This window comes from Stenella coeruleoalba (genome assembly GCF_951394435.1).
Source record: "Stenella coeruleoalba genome assembly, chromosome: 2".
Lineage (NCBI taxonomy): Eukaryota > Metazoa > Chordata > Mammalia > Artiodactyla > Delphinidae > Stenella > Stenella coeruleoalba.
In genome coordinates, this window is record NC_137147.1 from 84986927 (window position 1) to 85004020 (window position 17094).

The 17094-nt window shown below is 45.2% G+C and overlaps 1 protein-coding gene across 1 annotated transcript in view; it reads right to left on the reverse strand.

Moving 5' to 3' along the window:
* The window catches only part of VPS39 (VPS39 subunit of HOPS complex), a 47629-nt gene that overhangs the window by 4554 nt on the left and 25981 nt on the right, over positions 1-17094 (reverse strand). The window contains exons 9-21 of the mRNA XM_079914309.1: positions 15928-16048; positions 15695-15815; positions 12488-12617; positions 7475-7617; positions 5209-5352; positions 4608-4749; positions 3861-3947; positions 3459-3532; positions 3034-3132; positions 2321-2438; positions 1696-1824; positions 551-653; positions 283-328 (exon numbers count right to left, since the gene is read on the reverse strand). Coding sequence (XP_079770435.1) covers positions 283-328; positions 551-653; positions 1696-1824; positions 2321-2438; positions 3034-3132; positions 3459-3532; positions 3861-3947; positions 4608-4749; positions 5209-5352; positions 7475-7617; positions 12488-12617; positions 15695-15815; positions 15928-16048 — 1457 coding nt within the window. The remainder of the gene's footprint in view (positions 1-282; positions 329-550; positions 654-1695; positions 1825-2320; positions 2439-3033; positions 3133-3458; positions 3533-3860; positions 3948-4607; positions 4750-5208; positions 5353-7474; positions 7618-12487; positions 12618-15694; positions 15816-15927; positions 16049-17094) is intronic.

Here is a 17094-nt window from a genome sequence, read left to right on the forward strand (position 1 = left end):
ACAAGTCGGGATTCTTTCGAGAGTAAAGGGGCAGGGGTGCTACGAATAATCACACGGACGACGACAGATGTAAGCCAGAACCATCCCAAGCAAACCAGGATCATGGTCACACTGCCTCTACCTCAACACGCATGTGCAAAACCAATCAGCACATTGACCCATGACCTGTCTTATCTTAGCAATTCATACCAGGGTCACCTGTGGCCAAACCAGAGGGGTTAGCTATGCTAAGAGGGACAGTGCAATGCACCCGTGCTCCCTGGGGCCAGGGTCACTACTTACATCTTTGTTGCCATCTTTATTTTGGTCATAATGCTTGTGGCAGTACCTGCAAGGGAGAAAGTGGTCAGACAAGGCCACATCTAGAGACAGCGCATCGATGCTGCCTGCGTGAGCAGCCTAACGACAACAAAATCGGAAGCCAGCACATGAGGTGATTCTCGCTCCTGCTGAAGGGTGGAGGGGTGGCTTTCTTAGCCTCTCACGCCTCTCATCTCTCTGGGGGGCCTCTTTTAGACCCTTGCGAGGTGGGATGACAGGGTCAACGTACTCTTCAGCCATTCTCGTATCCTTCAGGATGTGGACATAGATGAAGAGAGCTTGTTCGTGTTTCCCCATGCGTCCCAGCAGGAGAGCACGCTCTTCTAAGAGGCCTGTGGGGAAAAAGGTGTTTAAGTAACCATCATCCCCATTAGGCAAGCCCAAGGCCAGGGGCTAAGCTATTAGAGGAATGGATATTGGCGAAATATAAAAGGGGAAAAAGTATTTTTATTACTTGGGGTTTTTTCAAGGAGAAAATTACTAAAATTTTTAAAAGGGAAGAGGGGAGGGAGCTATTTTAGGAGGTACTTTATCCCATCTTTTTTGTGACTGCTTACAAATGGGGCAACAACACTTGATGATCAACCAAGTGCATAATAAGCACCTACAATGTACCAGGCACTTCAGCTAGGTAAACAGACACCTGGTCTCTGCTCTCATGGAGCTTATACATCAGACAGACGTGTGTCTTTTTTCAGACATACGTCTGTCTGATGTATAATTAGACATTATGCCAGATTATAAAAAGTGCTAACCAATGAACTTGGCCAAGAATATGTACTGAACCAAGAAACAGCTTTCAACCTGGCCATCAGTTAGCATGCGGTGGGGCTTCCCTAGTGGCACAGTGGTTAAGAATCCGCTTGCCAATGCAGAGGACACGGGTTCAAGCCCTGGTCCGGGAAGATCCCACATGCCGCGGAGCGACTAAGCCCACGTGCCACAGCTACTGAGCCTGCGCTCTAGGGCCCACGAGCCACAACTACTGAGCCCACGTGCCACAACTACTGAAGCCCACGCGCCTCGAGCCCATGCTCCGCAACAAGAGAAGCCACCGCAATGAGAAGCCTGCGCACCGCAACGAAGAGTAGCCCCCGCTCGCCGCAACTAGAGAAAGCCCGTGTGCAGCGATGAAGCCTCAACGCAGCCAAAAATAAATAAATAAATAAAAATTAGCATGTGGTTCATACCCAAAAGAGACTCCTCTCAAACAAAACTGAGCCTTCAGAGGGGACAGAACAGGAGCACAGGCCTGAAACATGTGGTTTTTCCCAGGCCCAACCTTTTGGAGGGCTGGGGAACTGGTAAAAGGGAAAGATCCGTTTTTGCATTACCTTCTGCTAAAGTGGCTCTGGACCTAAGCCAGACACTCACCATCAAAAGGAAAATCACAGATGAGCCGGCCTGGGTCATAGTAGCTAGAAATTTCCAAGAACTTAAGGAGCTTCCGTCGGTATTCTCCCAGCTCTCCTTCTTCCTCACCAGCAGGGACTGGAGCTTTGCCTTTAAGGAAAACCACGCTCAGCATGAAAGGATGCTGTCGGGCAGCAATGTGGGGTCATTAAGAAAGACGAGAGGGACGGGATTCAATAATCAGAAAGGGTCTCCATGGTGGTTTCCAGTTGGCCTTCTCTTAGCTTATGGTCTCTACATGGCCCCAAAACATCAGCTTGAGGAAAGAAGAAAAGAAACCAAGCTGCGTAGAGAAGCACCCTGCTACACAAACCTGTTTCTTATCAGCACAGGCGTCACTCTGCGGACAGATCTGCTCCTTCCCCACCACCAGGGGTGACGCCCAGGGGATCTAAGAGGTGCCCAGATCCAGGCACCAGCCCCTGAGTCTCACCTGCGGGGTCACTTAGCTGCCCTGGCTCCTCTGAGGCACTTCCTGCCCACCTGGGCCTGCAGAGAAGGTCTGCTTCCCTAAACCACCCATGACACCCTCAGGTCCAGCTCTCCTCTAAGGCCTGGGGCCACCCCGCTTTCCAAGAACTGGTACCTGCAGGGAAGGACAGGAGATACTCCTTCATCAGACCTTGCACCTTCTCACAGTACAGCTGGATCAGGCAGTTGTGGAACCGAGAGCCCGTCTCCTCCCAAACGTGGATGACGTGTTCCTGAGGCAAGATGCAGGTCTGCCTGGTACCCTCTATGCTGTGACCCAGCCCATTGCCCAGGCTCCCTCACATTTTTAAGGCCCAAGAGGTCCCATCCAGATTGTCCCCTAATTAGGCCACAAATATTACCAAGGGATAGCTCTTCTAAAACCACTGGGAAATTTCACAGTACAACCCAGCAGTATCAGGAATTATTGTCTTGATTTCCAGTCAAATCTCCTTTATAAACTCTGTCTCATAATCCTCCAAATCAGCCCATGTAATGAAGGTTGAGTATTACATTCTGGTACTTAGGACTGATTTGTTGTCCTTCGGTCACAGTTGAGTCTGGCTGTACAAATGTGGCTTTGAAATGTTTTTCTCCAGCATCCTTCTCTTTTATCCCTCTGCACGTCATCTTTAGAAGGTAGCATCAAAAAGTGCCATCTCCAGCTTGGTCTACTGGGATCTCTGTCTTCAGAGGATATTACATTCCTTACATTCCTTGCAATCCCCAAGGGACACAAACCCTAATCTGAACTGGCTGATCACTGACTCATGCAGTCCTGAATCCTGGGTTTGAAGCCTTTTAGTTCAGATCAAAAAAATACCTTACCAGATATGGAATTGCCAGACCCTTAAAATTCTCCACTAAGAAGCCAAGCACTCGGTCTCGCGGCAGAGACTCCACCTCTGGGAGGTCCTCAGTAAATATCTGTTGGAACAAAACCTGAGTTCTAGCAGCAGAACCACCTGATGGGAATTCTTCCAAACGCACATGCGCACAAGCGTAGGGTCAAGGGGACAGACGCTGTATGGGAAGGGCATCTGTGGCCAGTTACTATGGGACAGACTAGGTCGCAGGTCTCCTGGCATCTGCACCAGGCTCTTTTCACTCCACTCATTGCTGTTCCATGTTTCCCAGTCTTTGAAACACCAGAGAACTGCATGAATCCTTCCTCCCCCTCCATCCACTGCCGTCTGAAGTAGAATCAGGACCAACCGTGGTGCCAGATAAATCCAAGGGGCTCCGTGACCTACCTTCAGCCCATCCTCTGGAAAGTCTCTCAGCACCCACACTGAGTAGGAGAAAATCAAATGCAGGTTTTCTGTACCTAGAGGGAAAAGTCAGCAGATGAAGCCCACCCACCCTGCCCATAGGACCGGGAAGGCAGATGCCCAGGTTGCCCAGGATTTATCTTCCGGAGAAGATAGCTCTGTCCAAGCACCAGTCACTCAGGGCTGCTTGGGCCTACCGAGCTGGCTACACACGAAGGAGCTGTCATGGTTCCATCACCAGGGAGACTTTCACCCCAGTCAGAGGAACCCAGCTGGGTGAACATGAGGGAGGGAGGGGAATGACCAGTCGGAATCAGAAAGGGAGAGAGGTCAGGTCCACTTGCACCATCCTCTCCCTGCACCCCTTCCACAAGCTGGACTTACCCAGATGTTGCAGGTATTGCACTGTCCTCTCATGGCCTTTCAGAGGGGAATTCGCTTTCTTGGACTGGTCCACCAGCACCTGCAGAGCTGGCCACGAAGCCCAAGAATAAGGTCATGAACCCCTTCCAGAAGGTGTATCTCCTTGGAAAGTCATCACACTGTAAGCAGTTTTTGGCAGGAAAGAGGTCTCTGCAGGAGGCCCCTTTGTCTTGGCACTAACCTTAAACTGGGCACCTACATGCTCTGCTTATCTGTAGCCCTAGCACACCTTTCGAATCTTGTGATCACACAATACTTTGCTTAACTCGCTGGTTCTTTCCATAGATCAAAGAAGTACAAATGAAGAATAAGTAATTAAAAGAGGGCCAGATCTTCTCCCTAGCTTCCCCTTCAGTAATCTTGTGAACGAACTGTGTGAACAAGATAGCATCTAAAGAAAAATCACGAGAAGGCAACAGGCCTGCACACAGTGGGGGATGGCCCCTATCTCAATGATTAACTGAGATTACTTCCCTTTTTCCCTTTGTTGAGCAGAATCTTCAGAGGGGGCTTTTGGGGCACACTGAGTCCACCATCTCCCCAGACTGCCAGCACTCTCATTAAAAGCAACTTTCCTTTCTTACCAACATTTGTCTTTCTCTCGTGTATTGATTTTCGAGCGGGAAGCAGCCGGACCTGATTCGGTAACAACACCTCAGTCAAAATACAAGAGATTCTCCCAACCAAAGAAACCTCTCCTCCAGTCACCTTTCTCATGGAGCCCCTTCTTCTCGTACAGGATGATCAGTTCGCTGTACTTGTGAGCCTTCTTCAGCACGTGCTCGCTCTCTTCGATGTGGCAGTGGTTGTTCTCCAGGCGCAGCAAGGGGGCCACCAGGGCCACGTTCGTCTGCAGAGGAGGCAGGATTTCAGCAGAAGCTGCTTCCTGGGGAGCCCGCCCCTTCCCCAGCCCCGGCCTGCTTCAGGCTGAAACACCAGGGGTGTGACAAGCAAGAGAGAGCAAACAATCCTTTGCCAGGACTACAGGTAGTACCTTGTAAAGCATTTATGCTCTTTCAAACAACATGTTTCAAGGGTTTTTTTGGGAGAGGGAGGGTAAAGAAAGGGGAAATTTTCTTCGGGGAAATACTGTCCCTGTTCACCTCGTAGCACTAACCCCCATCTTAGCAGAGAAGACCAGCCCACTGTAAGATTCTGGGTCAACATCTCGCCGTATCCCCTCAATTCCAAGAAGCTCACAGATGTCAGGCCAAGAGTAGCTGGTTCCTGTCATCAAAGGCTTCACTCTTACCAGGGGCAGGGACCCCAGAGTAGGGGACTGTGGGGACCCGAGTGCTGGAGGACTCACATGGAGGTAGCACTTGAGCAGGGTGGTGTCAATGATTTGCAGCAGCTTCTTCTTGGATTTGATGGTAGGAGTGCCTTCCATGAGCGGGGAGGTGCTAGACTGGTGATCAGAGTCATTCAGCTTCTTGACCAATTGGCTTCGTTTCTGCCAAGGTCAAAAATGCAGGGTCAAGGCCAGGACTAAATCTTTCTTTATCACCCGAGCTACTAGGCAATTCCAAATACGTCTAAATCAGCTCACACCTACCCACCCTGATCCCACATTAGCATTCAATTTTTATCAGGGATCAAAATAGATGACCACCAAATCACCAGACACAAAGACAATTATCTACTGAGTATTTACTACAGACCAGGCACTATGCCAAGCACTTTATATATTATCCTATTGTAAACCTAAAACAAATGCAGGTAATATTAGCCCCATTTGATAAGTGAAGAACCTAAGGCACAGATATTAGATACCTCCTAAGTGGCAGAGGCAGATTTCAAATTAGGGTCTGATTCCAAAGCCCCTGTTCTTTTCTTTTTTTAAATCAACTTTATTGAGGTATAAGTTATATACAATAAAATGTACCCCTTAAAAGTATACTATCAGGGGCTTCCCTGGTGGCGCAGTGGTTGAGAGTCCGCCTGCCGATGCAGGGGACACGGGTTCGTGCCCCGGTCTGGGAAGATCCCACATGCCACAGAGCGGCTGGGCCCGTGAGCCATGGCCGCTGAGCCTGTGCGTCTGGAGCCTGTGCTCCGGCAACGGGAGAGGCCACAACAGTGAGAGGCCCATGTACCGCAAAAAAAAAAAAAAAAAAGTATACTATCATATGCGTTTTGACAGATATATACATGCATGTAACCACCGTCCCAATCAAACGAAACATTTCTGTTACCCCTGAAAGTTCCCTTGTGCTCTTCCCAAAGAATCTCACCCACCCTCTACCCCCACTGATCTGATTTCTATCACTAGAGATTACTTTTCCCCTGTTCTCGAACTTTATATAAATGGAATCATCCAGTTTGTACTGTTTTGTGTCTGACACGCCCATGGTCTTATTTGTTCTACCAACTCTGTGGCACAATGCTCATGTCAGTTACCTCCACATATTCCAAGCTCAGTGGAAAAGGCCAGGGAAAAATGTATGCTTGAAGTCCCCTAAAGCTAAGATGTTGAAAATAGAGGGTCTTCTGTGATGCCACACGCTTGGGAGACTTTCTGCCCCGGGAACTTTTTTTCACTTGGCTCATGGGGTGTGCACTATGCAGACAGAGGCAAGTTTGTGTGCTGTCAGCCACCCTGGAACCCAATGTCAAGGAAGTGCCAAAGCAATAGATGCCTGACTGGACCTGTGGGACACCCACTGACACAGAAGCAGGTGATGGGAAGCTGGCTTACAATTTTCCTAGCAATACTTCTCATGCCCATCCAGAGGACCCCTTACAAAGGTCAGCAGAACACTTCTGGGAAAAAATTTAGTAAGTTCTCTGACTCTGAGTGGGTGAACAGGAAATAAATAATAACCTTCTGCACAGAAATGTAGGGTTCAGAGGCTTCAATGGAGACATTAGTTTTAGTGCTGACATGAAAATTTCACTTATCTGCCATAACAGTAAATTGAAAATAATTTAAGTCTAAATACTCCCCCTAAAAAAAACATGTTATAGAAGAATATTTAATGACAGGGAAGGACTTTCCTAATATGTGGCTAAATGTTTTAAAAGTAAGCTATAAAACAATATATAGCTTGATATCCATTTGTAATAAGTAAACTAATATATAAATAAACAAAAATTATTCACAGGTACAAATAAAAGTCTGGAAGGACAACACTAAAATGTTAGTTAATTTTCTCTGGGTGGTAGAGCTATAGGTGATTTTTATTTTTGTTTTATACTTTTCTGTGTTTTCCAAGTTTGCTGCATAGAGCAGGTATTTTTTCCAAAAGTATATATGTTCCCAAAAAGTTTGTTTTAAAAAATGTATTCTTTTCTATCAACTAAACTTTTCTGTTTTTAGTTCCTATAATAGCTTAGTGTGAATTTACCATGAACTGAATGTGTTTCCTGGTATCAGGATTTAGCAAAAAAGAGCTCAATACTATTGCTAAGCAGGGAGATGAAGCAGAAAAAAATGTCCCCCCCGCCCCAGACTTCAATAGTGTTCATTTATGGAACACCTGTGGCATTATAGAAGGCCCCCAGTTCCCTGCCACAGAGAAGCAGGTACTGGAACTTCCAGGTAAGCTCTTCCATATACCTCTGTATATACCTACCTGTGTCAGGTAGTCAATCAAAGCTAAGTGAGCCTTCTCCAACTCAGCCCCAGAGAGCACAGGCAGCGGGTTAGGATACTGTAGCTGCTTCCTGTAGTCTGTGGGTAGCAGGTCTGGGTACAGGCCCATCACATGTGTAGGATCTACATGGAAGGTAAACATGATTCCCCAGAAAGGAACACAGCAATTTAAGGATAAACTAAAACAAGACTAGTTCTATCGCAATATAAGTTCCAGACTGATTTTTTAAAAGGAATGACTCTTGGGGCTTCCCTGATGGCGCAGTGGTTAAGAATCCACCTGCCAATGCAGGGGACATGGGTTCGAGCCCTGGTCTGGGAAGATCCCACATGCCAAGGAGCAACTAAGCCCATGCGCCACAACTACTGAGCCTGCATTCTACAGCCCGCGAGCCATAACTACTGAAGCCCGTGTGCCTAGAGCCCGTGCTCCACAACAAGAGAAGTCACCGCAGTAAGAAGCCCGTGCACCGCAACGAAGAGTAGCCCCTGCTTACCGCAACTACAGAAAGCCGGCGCACAGCAACGAAGACCCAACGCATCCAAAAAAAAAAAAAGAATGGCTACTACCAAAAAAGACAAGAAATAACAAGTGTTGGTAAGTATGTGGAGAAAAGGGAACCCTTATGCACTGTTGGTGGGAATGTAAATTGGTGCACCTACTAGGGAAAACAGTATGGAGGTTCTTCAAAAATTTAAAAATAGAACTACCATACAATCTAACAATTCCACTTCTGGGTATTTATCCAAAGAAAATAAAAACACTAATTCAAAAAAATATATGCACGCTAATGTTCACTGCAGCATTATTTTTTTTAAATTAATTAATTAATTAATTTTTTTTTTTTTTTGCGGTACGCAGGCATCTCACTGCTGTGGCCTCTCCCGCTGCGGAGCACAGGCTCCGGACGCGCAGACTCAGCAGCCATGGCTCACGGGCCCAGCCGCTCTGCAGCATGTGGGATCTTCCCGGACCGGGGCACAAACCCGTGTCCCCTGCATCGGCAGGCGGACTCCCAACCACCACGCCACCAGGGAAGCCCTGCAGCATTATTTTTGCCAAGACATGGAAGCAACCTAAGTGTCCATCGATACATGAATGGGTAAAGAGAATGTGGCATATATATATATATACGCACACAATGGAATATTAGTCATGAAAAGGAATGAAATTTACCATTTGCAACAACACAGATGGACCTAGAGGGTATTATACTATGTGTGATAGATTTTTTAATCTGAATTGGCTCATGTGCAGCTGGTAAGTGGGAGAATGGTGTAGGTATGAGGCAAAAGTTGTTTTGGTTGGTATGCAATTTTCCCCAGCTTGTTAATGCTTTGAAGTGACCAGGGGCAAGCTTTCTTACAATTAATGAGAAACCTTAACTTATACAGGAAGATCTAAAGAAAAGAGCTGAAAATCCTATAAATTAGTGCAAGTAATGGCTGATTAGTAGCTTCAAAAACCACTATACTTTCTACTAAGTTAAGCCATCTGGGGAAGATGAGAGTAAAAATGAAGCAAAGATGTTTCCTAGGGGCTTCCCTGGTGGCGCAGTGGTTGAGAATCCGCCTGCCGATGCAGGGGACACGGGTTCGTGCCCCGGTCCGGGAGGATCCCACATGCCGTGGAGCGGCTGGGCCCGTGAGCCATGGCCACTGAGCCTGTGCGTCCGGAGCCTGTGCCCCGCAATGGGAGAGGCCACAACAGTGAGAGGCCTGCGTACCTCAAAAAAAAAAAAGAAGATGTTTCCTCCCCATTAATTGTTTTGGAGGTCTCATAAAGAAGTGTGCACCCAGGATCAGACTTTTTACTTTGATGAAACTAGTTTCTATCAGAAGCAAATGTTCTCAAAGATCTTATCTCAAAAGAGAAAGCACAGCCCCAGAGTTTAAGATTGCAAAGGACTATCATGCTGGGTACCAAAAACAGTGGGAATTTCATTTTAGTAGGATAGCTATTTTTATTAGTGTTCCAGTTACAAAGCTGCCTAGGATTTGAGTGGTCAGCTCCAATGTTATTTGCCCCTTAAGTCCTGTTATTTTTCATATTTGTTATAGAACATAAGGTTCTGCAGGACCACATTCAAGGCATTATAGCAAAAATGCCTGTACCTCAATACATATAAAAAAGGGCACCTGGGTGCCACACGAATATTCTGGCCATTGTAAGGGATCTAGCCTCCCTACTATAAGCAAATAAAGGGACATTCTATTAATATATCAGTCTCATGTGTCAGGGTCAATCTGTCACTAGGGGTCTGATGATCTCTGAATATACTAAGAATATCTACTATAGGACCTAAGGACCAGTCCTTAGATTGAAGTCAGTCAATGGAGATGCTGCCCAAAAGGCCCCAAAGGCCCAGTCAATAGCCAGCTGTCCCCAGACCACATCACCACCAGCACATACCTCCTGCTGCTGGTAAGGGTCCACTTGTGCCTTATCTTCCCTACTAGACTGCTCTTTGAAAGCAGAATTCCTGTCTGATTACTGTTGCTTGGGGCCCAGCAGAATGCACTGCACTCTCTTAAGAGCTCAGTATGTATTTGTGGAGTGAACAAGTTAAAAAGTAGTAGCTTCATTAGGATTGATTTAAAAGTTCAAGTATTGTTGGTACATGGAAAAAGGGTCAAGTTGTTACAGCAGTTCTAGCTTATTATTCCAGTGTCTTCCCAAAGAGCTGGTGGCATACTGAAAACAAATGCCCCAACTGAGTTCATTCAGAGGAAGGATGGTAAATATTTATCAATTTCAGGGTACCCAGCTTCCATCCTCCTTCTTAAGAGCAAACTATTTCATTTTGGTGGGCTCCTTCTTCCAGACCATGTGTCGTCTTGGTGGGAGAATAGTTCAGGCAACTACCTTTGCCTTTAGAAGCAGAGTGTAGCCACAACCTCCTTTCCCACCCCTAGGACAGTCAGAAGGAGTGAGACCATGACCTAATCCTGGCCAATCAGATCCCTTTGATCTTAAGAAAGTGATTCAAGGATGACAAGCAGTATGGCACACATCAACATATATCCAGTCCTACATGCTTCTTTTATGTAATGCTGATACTCCTCCATCATGAGGTGGGGTCTGTGTTCCCTTGCCTTGAACTTGGAAAGCCCTTGTAAATCAATAGAATACAGGAGAAGGGACCATCGTAAAAGGCACTGAGGCTTCCACCTAGGCCTCCTGGATCACTGACTCCAGGAAAAGCTAGTCACTCTGCATGAGGACACTCACGCAACCCTATGGAGATACCCACCTGGACAAGAACTGAGGCCCCCAGCCCATAACCAGCCAACATGTGAACTATGAGAGTGAGCCGCCTTGGAAGCAGATCCTCTAGCCTAGTCAAGACTTCAGACAAAGGTAGCCCAGCCAGTACACAACTGCAACCACATGAGAGACCCCAAGCAAGAATTGCCCAGCTGAGCACTTCCCAAATTCCTAACCAACAGATACCAAGAGAGATAACAGACGATTTGTTATTTTAAGTCACTAACTTCTGGGATAATTTGCCACATGGCATTAGACAGCTAATACAAGCTGATGGGGGCAACTTTTATTGAGGATGCAACAACAGGGGAGGTGGTGGCAGTAACAGCTAAGGAAGTGGCTGTGCCGGTGGAGGACTGCCTTGGCTGTCCTGGCTACAGAGGGATTACTGTCCAGCTTCCTATTTCCTGCTGGGAGGTCCTCCGGAGCAACCTTGCTTCCTACTATTCCCAAGCCTGGTCCCCCATTCATTTGGTAGGCTCCTCCACCTGCCATTCCCTTAATATTCCAATAAGCCATGCTTAATTTAACCAGATACTTTTGAATTCTCCAGAATTGGTCTCTACTGCTCACAACCAAGAACCTTAACTGATACAGGGAGTTACCACAGTTTATTGCTGGCCAAGGTCAAGGGAAGATGCAAGAAAGGTAAACAAAGAGGAGGAAAAAAGAGAAGATAGAGAGTCAAACCAAGTATATATAGATTTATCTAAATTAAGCAAAAATGGAATATACCCAAACGAAAAATTTAATAATAATAACAGCAAACACCTAACTGGCATTTATTAAGTACCACACACTGTTCTAAGCACTTTCCTGTTCTAAGCACTTGACATAATCGTCACTGCCACACCATGAGGTGAGTAGTATTATTCTCCCTGTTTTGCAGAGGAGAAAGCTGAAGCAGAGAGAGTCCAGTCTGCCTGAGGTCAGGCAGTCTGCCTCCAAAGTACCTGCTCCTCATCACAACGCTCTAGTGTCTAGAGAGCTTTTAGGACACTGAGAAAAGAAAGGGATTTGCAGCACTGCCCTACGTGGCTCTTAAAAATGACCTACAGGTGGGACTTCCCTGGTGGTGCAGTGGTTAAGAATCCGGCTGCCAATGCAGAGGACACGGGCTCGATCCCTGGTCTGGGAAGATCCCACAAACTGCGGAGCAACTAAGCCTGTGTGCCACAACTACTGGGCCCACGCGCCTAGAGCCCGAGCTCTGAACAAGAGAAGTCACTGCAGTGAGAAGCCCACGCACCGCAACGAAGAGTAGCCCTCACTCGCCGCAGCTAGAGAAAAGCCCGCGTGCATCAACGAAGACCCAATGCAGCCAAAAATAAATAAATTATTAAATTTTTTAAAAAATGACCTACTGTTGAATCCTACTAAGTTCAGGCCAGTGACTTTTGTCTAGAACAGCAGTCAATAACCACTAGATGATCACACACACATGTGTTGACTTGAATGACTTTCTGTTACCTTCCTCTAATGGCAAGGGCAAAGCATCCCGGAAAACTGGAAGTCTGTATATGTAGGTGAGACCAGAGTCGTAAGATCAGGACTGTAAATATGTAGCCACATGGCCACCCACAGGATCCTGTTAGGTACGAGGATCAATTTAGATGAGCGTAAACTTTCCCCATTCTCAGAAGTCTGGTGTCATTCCTCCCAATCCTTTCCAGTTCCCCCTCCCTCGATTTAGTTCTTTATCCCTAGGCCATACCCACTTGTTACCTGTGCCAAGTTTAGCAAAGACCTGCATGGACTCATCAAAACGCTTCTGGCAGAAGAGGTTGAAGGCATACAAGTTCTTGATGTGATGGATCTGTTGCTGTTTTTCACTGTCGGAATCATCTTTCATTTCCTGATAAGAGAATATAATAGGTAGGAGCTCACTCACTCAACAATTTATTCAGTATACACCAGGTATCAGACAATATCCTGAAACATGCTACGCCCTCACAGACTGCCCTTACATTCTAATTATAAGTCACTATGCAATTAAAATACAATAGGGTTCCTACAAAATACCTGACCAGTACTCCTGATAACTGTCAGGGTCGTGAAAAACAAGGAAAGACTAAGAAACTGCCACAGCTCAGAGGACACTAAGAATGCATGACAGCTAAATACAATGTGATTTCTGGATTTGAACCTGGAACAGAAAAAGGGACATTACTGGAAAAACTTGGTGAAATCTGAATAAAGTCTAGAGTTTAGTTTTAAAACAAAAAATCAAAACAAAACAGGGTGAGTGATGACAGAAGCATGTGGGTAAGGTATTCAGTCTAGTGTGAGCAGTGGGTCCAGGAAGGCTCCCAGGAGGAACGTAAACTGAGACACAAAGGATGAGCTGGAGTTGGCCAGGCGAGGCTGGCAGGTGACAGACGGGAGGAGATTCCAGGCCAAGAGGACAGCAAGTGTGCGCAGGGCCCTAAAATGACAGAGAGAACATGGCCTGCTCAAGGAATGAAAGACGTTTAACACAGCTGGCACAGTTGGGAAAGGTCCTGTTCACAGTAAAATCCAAATAAATAGAGCTACTTATTATCTCTGCTTCTTCCTTTAACCTTTTCCCCCCTTATATCCTTTTTAACCAATCTTTGCCACATTTAATTTCTTCCTTTGAAATGTCTCTCCATGTCAACTATACCCCAATTTTAAAAAAAAAAAGGTCTCTCCATGTTTTCCCTTCTTTTCTTTTCCTCTTCTATTGCGTTCACCCTAGTCCAGGCCATCATCAGCATGTTGCCACGCTTGGGCTAAGCTCTCCTGCTTGGTGTTTTAAAGGCTCTCAAAGCCTGGCACAGCCTCCTTAGCTAGGTTATTCCCAGACATTCAAGCCACACCCTACATGCCAGTCAGGATGGCCTCCATGCATCCTGGAAATACCTGTCTCCACACTTGTTTTCACTTCTTCTTCTTCTTCTTTTTTTTTTTTTTAGATGTTGGGGGTAGGAGTTCATTAATTAATTAATTAATTTATAGCTGTGTTGGGTCTTCATTTCTGTGCAAGGGCTCTCTCTAGTTGTGGCAAGTGGGGGCCACTCTTCATCGCGGCGCGCGGGCCTCTCACTGTCGCGGCCTCTCTTGTTGTGGAGCACAGGCTCCAGGCGCGCAGGCTCAGTAGCTGTGGCTCACGGGCCTAGTCGCTCCGTGGCATGTGGGATCCTCCCAGACCAGGGCTCGAACCCGTGTCCCCCGCATTGGCAGGCAGATTCTCAACCACTGCACCACCAGGGGAGCCCTGTTTTCACTTGTTTAACTTCCTCGGGCTCTGTAACTCTCCCTGTTTCCTGCTCCTGCTCCTACCTATCCTTAAAAGGTCCAATCTTAGGATGCCTTTTCCAGCCCAAAGCAAAGTTTAGTACATAACTGCCCTCTGAAAGTTTCATGTACGTTCTCTGATTAATTTAAATAAAAGATAGGTGCCTCAAGAGCTAAGATGATATCAAGCAACCTTCTTTTGTCATAGAGCAGAACACCTAGTAAGTACAAGCCTAGAAAAGAGAAGGGAAAATGGAAACCCACTTCCATCTTCTCTACTGAAGATTTAACAGACAACCTGCAGCAGGAAGATCACTGGAAAGACCTGAGACCTTCCTTCTAAGAAAAATAGATACTAAAAAAAGCTATGTGCTACATAATACCCTTTTTATAAAGTTCAAAAACTAAATACATATTCAAGTACACAAATATATATGAAAGATAAAACAAAAAAATTTTAAGGGCACAATAAACACAAAGTTAGGATAATGGCTGTGTCTGGAGGGTAGGCAGAGGGATGGGATGGGGAGGGACATATAGGTTACGTAAGTTATTTTTGGGGGGTAGGATGGTGGGTTCATGGGTATCATTATTTTAAAAATGAAAATAAAATAATTTAGAGAAATAGATGAGTGGGGAGAAAAATAGTAAGATGCTAAAATTAAATGGCCCAAGACAGAAACAATCTATGGTATATTAAATGTGTCTAACTACTAAGACTGGATTTTTGTTTTATATCTAGAACTTATACACCCAAAATAAATGTTGCTCTTCAAAAGTATACACCATATAGAATTATAAACATACATATTCCAAAATTTGTGCCCACTGTTTTCCTTTCAGAAGTAATTTATAAGATACTCTGAAAACTAAGTTTTCCTACTATTATCTTCAAAAAATCTCTTCTCTTTTACCAAATCAGCACTGTCCAGTTTAGTGACTCAGTGAGGCTTGGAATGACTTTTAGTTGTTTCATAAAATCAAATCCACCCTTTAGAGATGACAATAATCACCACTGGGGATGTTTAAAAGCATAAGACAAGACTTGAAAGTCAATCTCCAAGAAGTGTTTTGGCAATGAGAGCATCACTGAAAGAACAGTATGGTCAGTACTTTGCTGTGAGTAACATCCCACAAGTAACATCCCATCCATTCAAGGAGAGTGAGTCTTGTGACTGCAGCCCTGCTGAATTGAACGTAGCAACCTGAGGTGGGTTCAGAATACCTAAAGAAGGCCTACTTACCCAAGCCCAGGAGACTACTGGTGAAAGGGATTTTGAGAGGCCCTGTAGTTGTTGCATTCAACCACACTGTAATCTTGACAGTTATGACTGTTATTTTAATGTTAGCATTGTCCTTAATTTTTCAAGGCCATACCATATCTATTAAATTATTTTACTGTCCTATTAATTCTATGAAATACTAGTATAATTTTGTATAATTTGCATTCATTCTACATTTGACAGATAAACAAACTGAGATAGTGAAATCATTTAGAGTCACACAGATATTTTATGGCAGGGTCAGATCCTGAATCCAAGCCCCCTGACTTTCAGCTCTGTGTTTATTCCTCCAGTCCAAACTAAATAAGAACATCTAAACTAAAATCCGCTACTCTGGAGAACAATGAGGAAAGCCCATTTCTCACACCCAAATCTCAGAAACAAGACTTACTGCAAGCTGCAGAGCCAATTCAAACTGCTTGTCCTGGAGAAGCTGTTGGATTTGGGTTGCCATGGGGACTGGAATGAGCCTCCAAACAAAATGGTTGCTGGCCACATAGATAATGTTTGATCTGGAGACAGGAGTAAGAGGATTAGCAAAAGAGCGCTGGCTTTATGATAACACAGATGACTTTAAAGCTTTGCAATAATATGGCAGCTACAGTCAAGAAAGAAATTCCTTACCCTCCTGAGGTAATGAAACGGGGCCTTTGCAATTCAATGCTCTGGACCAGAAGCCTTGGCTCAAATGTCCGGATCTCCACATATCGAGGCAACACTGCAATGATGTAGGGAGGCTGGTGCTCTGCACAAGAGAGAACATCTTGAGTTGCGCTTCTGTTCTAAGCCTTTAGGGTTATGCACCGTTTCAGCTTCTCAGTTCTAAGCTGCACTTGGATCTCCAAATGGTCCACTAGTCAAATACCAAGCCAGGATCCTACACTGTGATATACAAAGAAAAAAAAATGTTTGTCTCAGTGATGCTAAATCTCCTGCACAAAAAAGATGCATCCAGCTTTGCTCAGAGGGACGTGACTCCACTCCTACTGTTTCCCCAAGAGAGCTGGGTGAAAGCGTCACTGGCTCCTTTCTCATTCGTCACAAAGCCAGGCCAGACCAAGGCCAGCTGCAGCTCCCCTAACAACGAGTCAGTGGGAGAACAAGGTTACATAACTTCTTTCATTCTCTTAGGAAAGGCAAGAGGAGGGCAACTTCTCTTTTTTTTTTTTTCCCCTAAAATTATGCTAGAGAAAGAGATCCACATTTCTGGCCAATGTTACTTCTGCTTGAGATTTTCACAGCGAAAAGATGCAGAACTCCACCTAATGCTCAATGGTTCACAGAGAAGGCAGCTGGATGGCATTCTCGGTGTAGCCATTTTCTTACATGAGGTAACTAGTGTGTCAAATTCATAAAAACAGAAAGTAGAATGGTGCCAAGGGCTGAGGGAGGGGAAAATGGGTTCTTGTTTAATACGTACAGAGTTTTAGTTTTACAAGATGAAAAAGTTCTGAAATGTGCTGCATGACAATGTGAATATACATAACACTACTGAACTGTGCACTTAAAAATGGTTAAGGTCAAATTGAAGGATAAAAAACCATATGATCATCTCAACAGATGCAGAAAAAGCTTTCAATAAAATTCAACACCCATTTATGATAAAAACTCTCCAGAAAGTAGGCATAGAGGGAACTTACCTCAACATAATAAAGGCCATATATGACAAACCCACAGCCAACATCGTTCTAAATGGTGAAAAACTGAAAGAATTTCCTCTAAGATCAGGAACAAAACAAGGCTGCCCACTCTCACCACTATTATTCAACAGTTTTGGAAGTTTTAGCCACA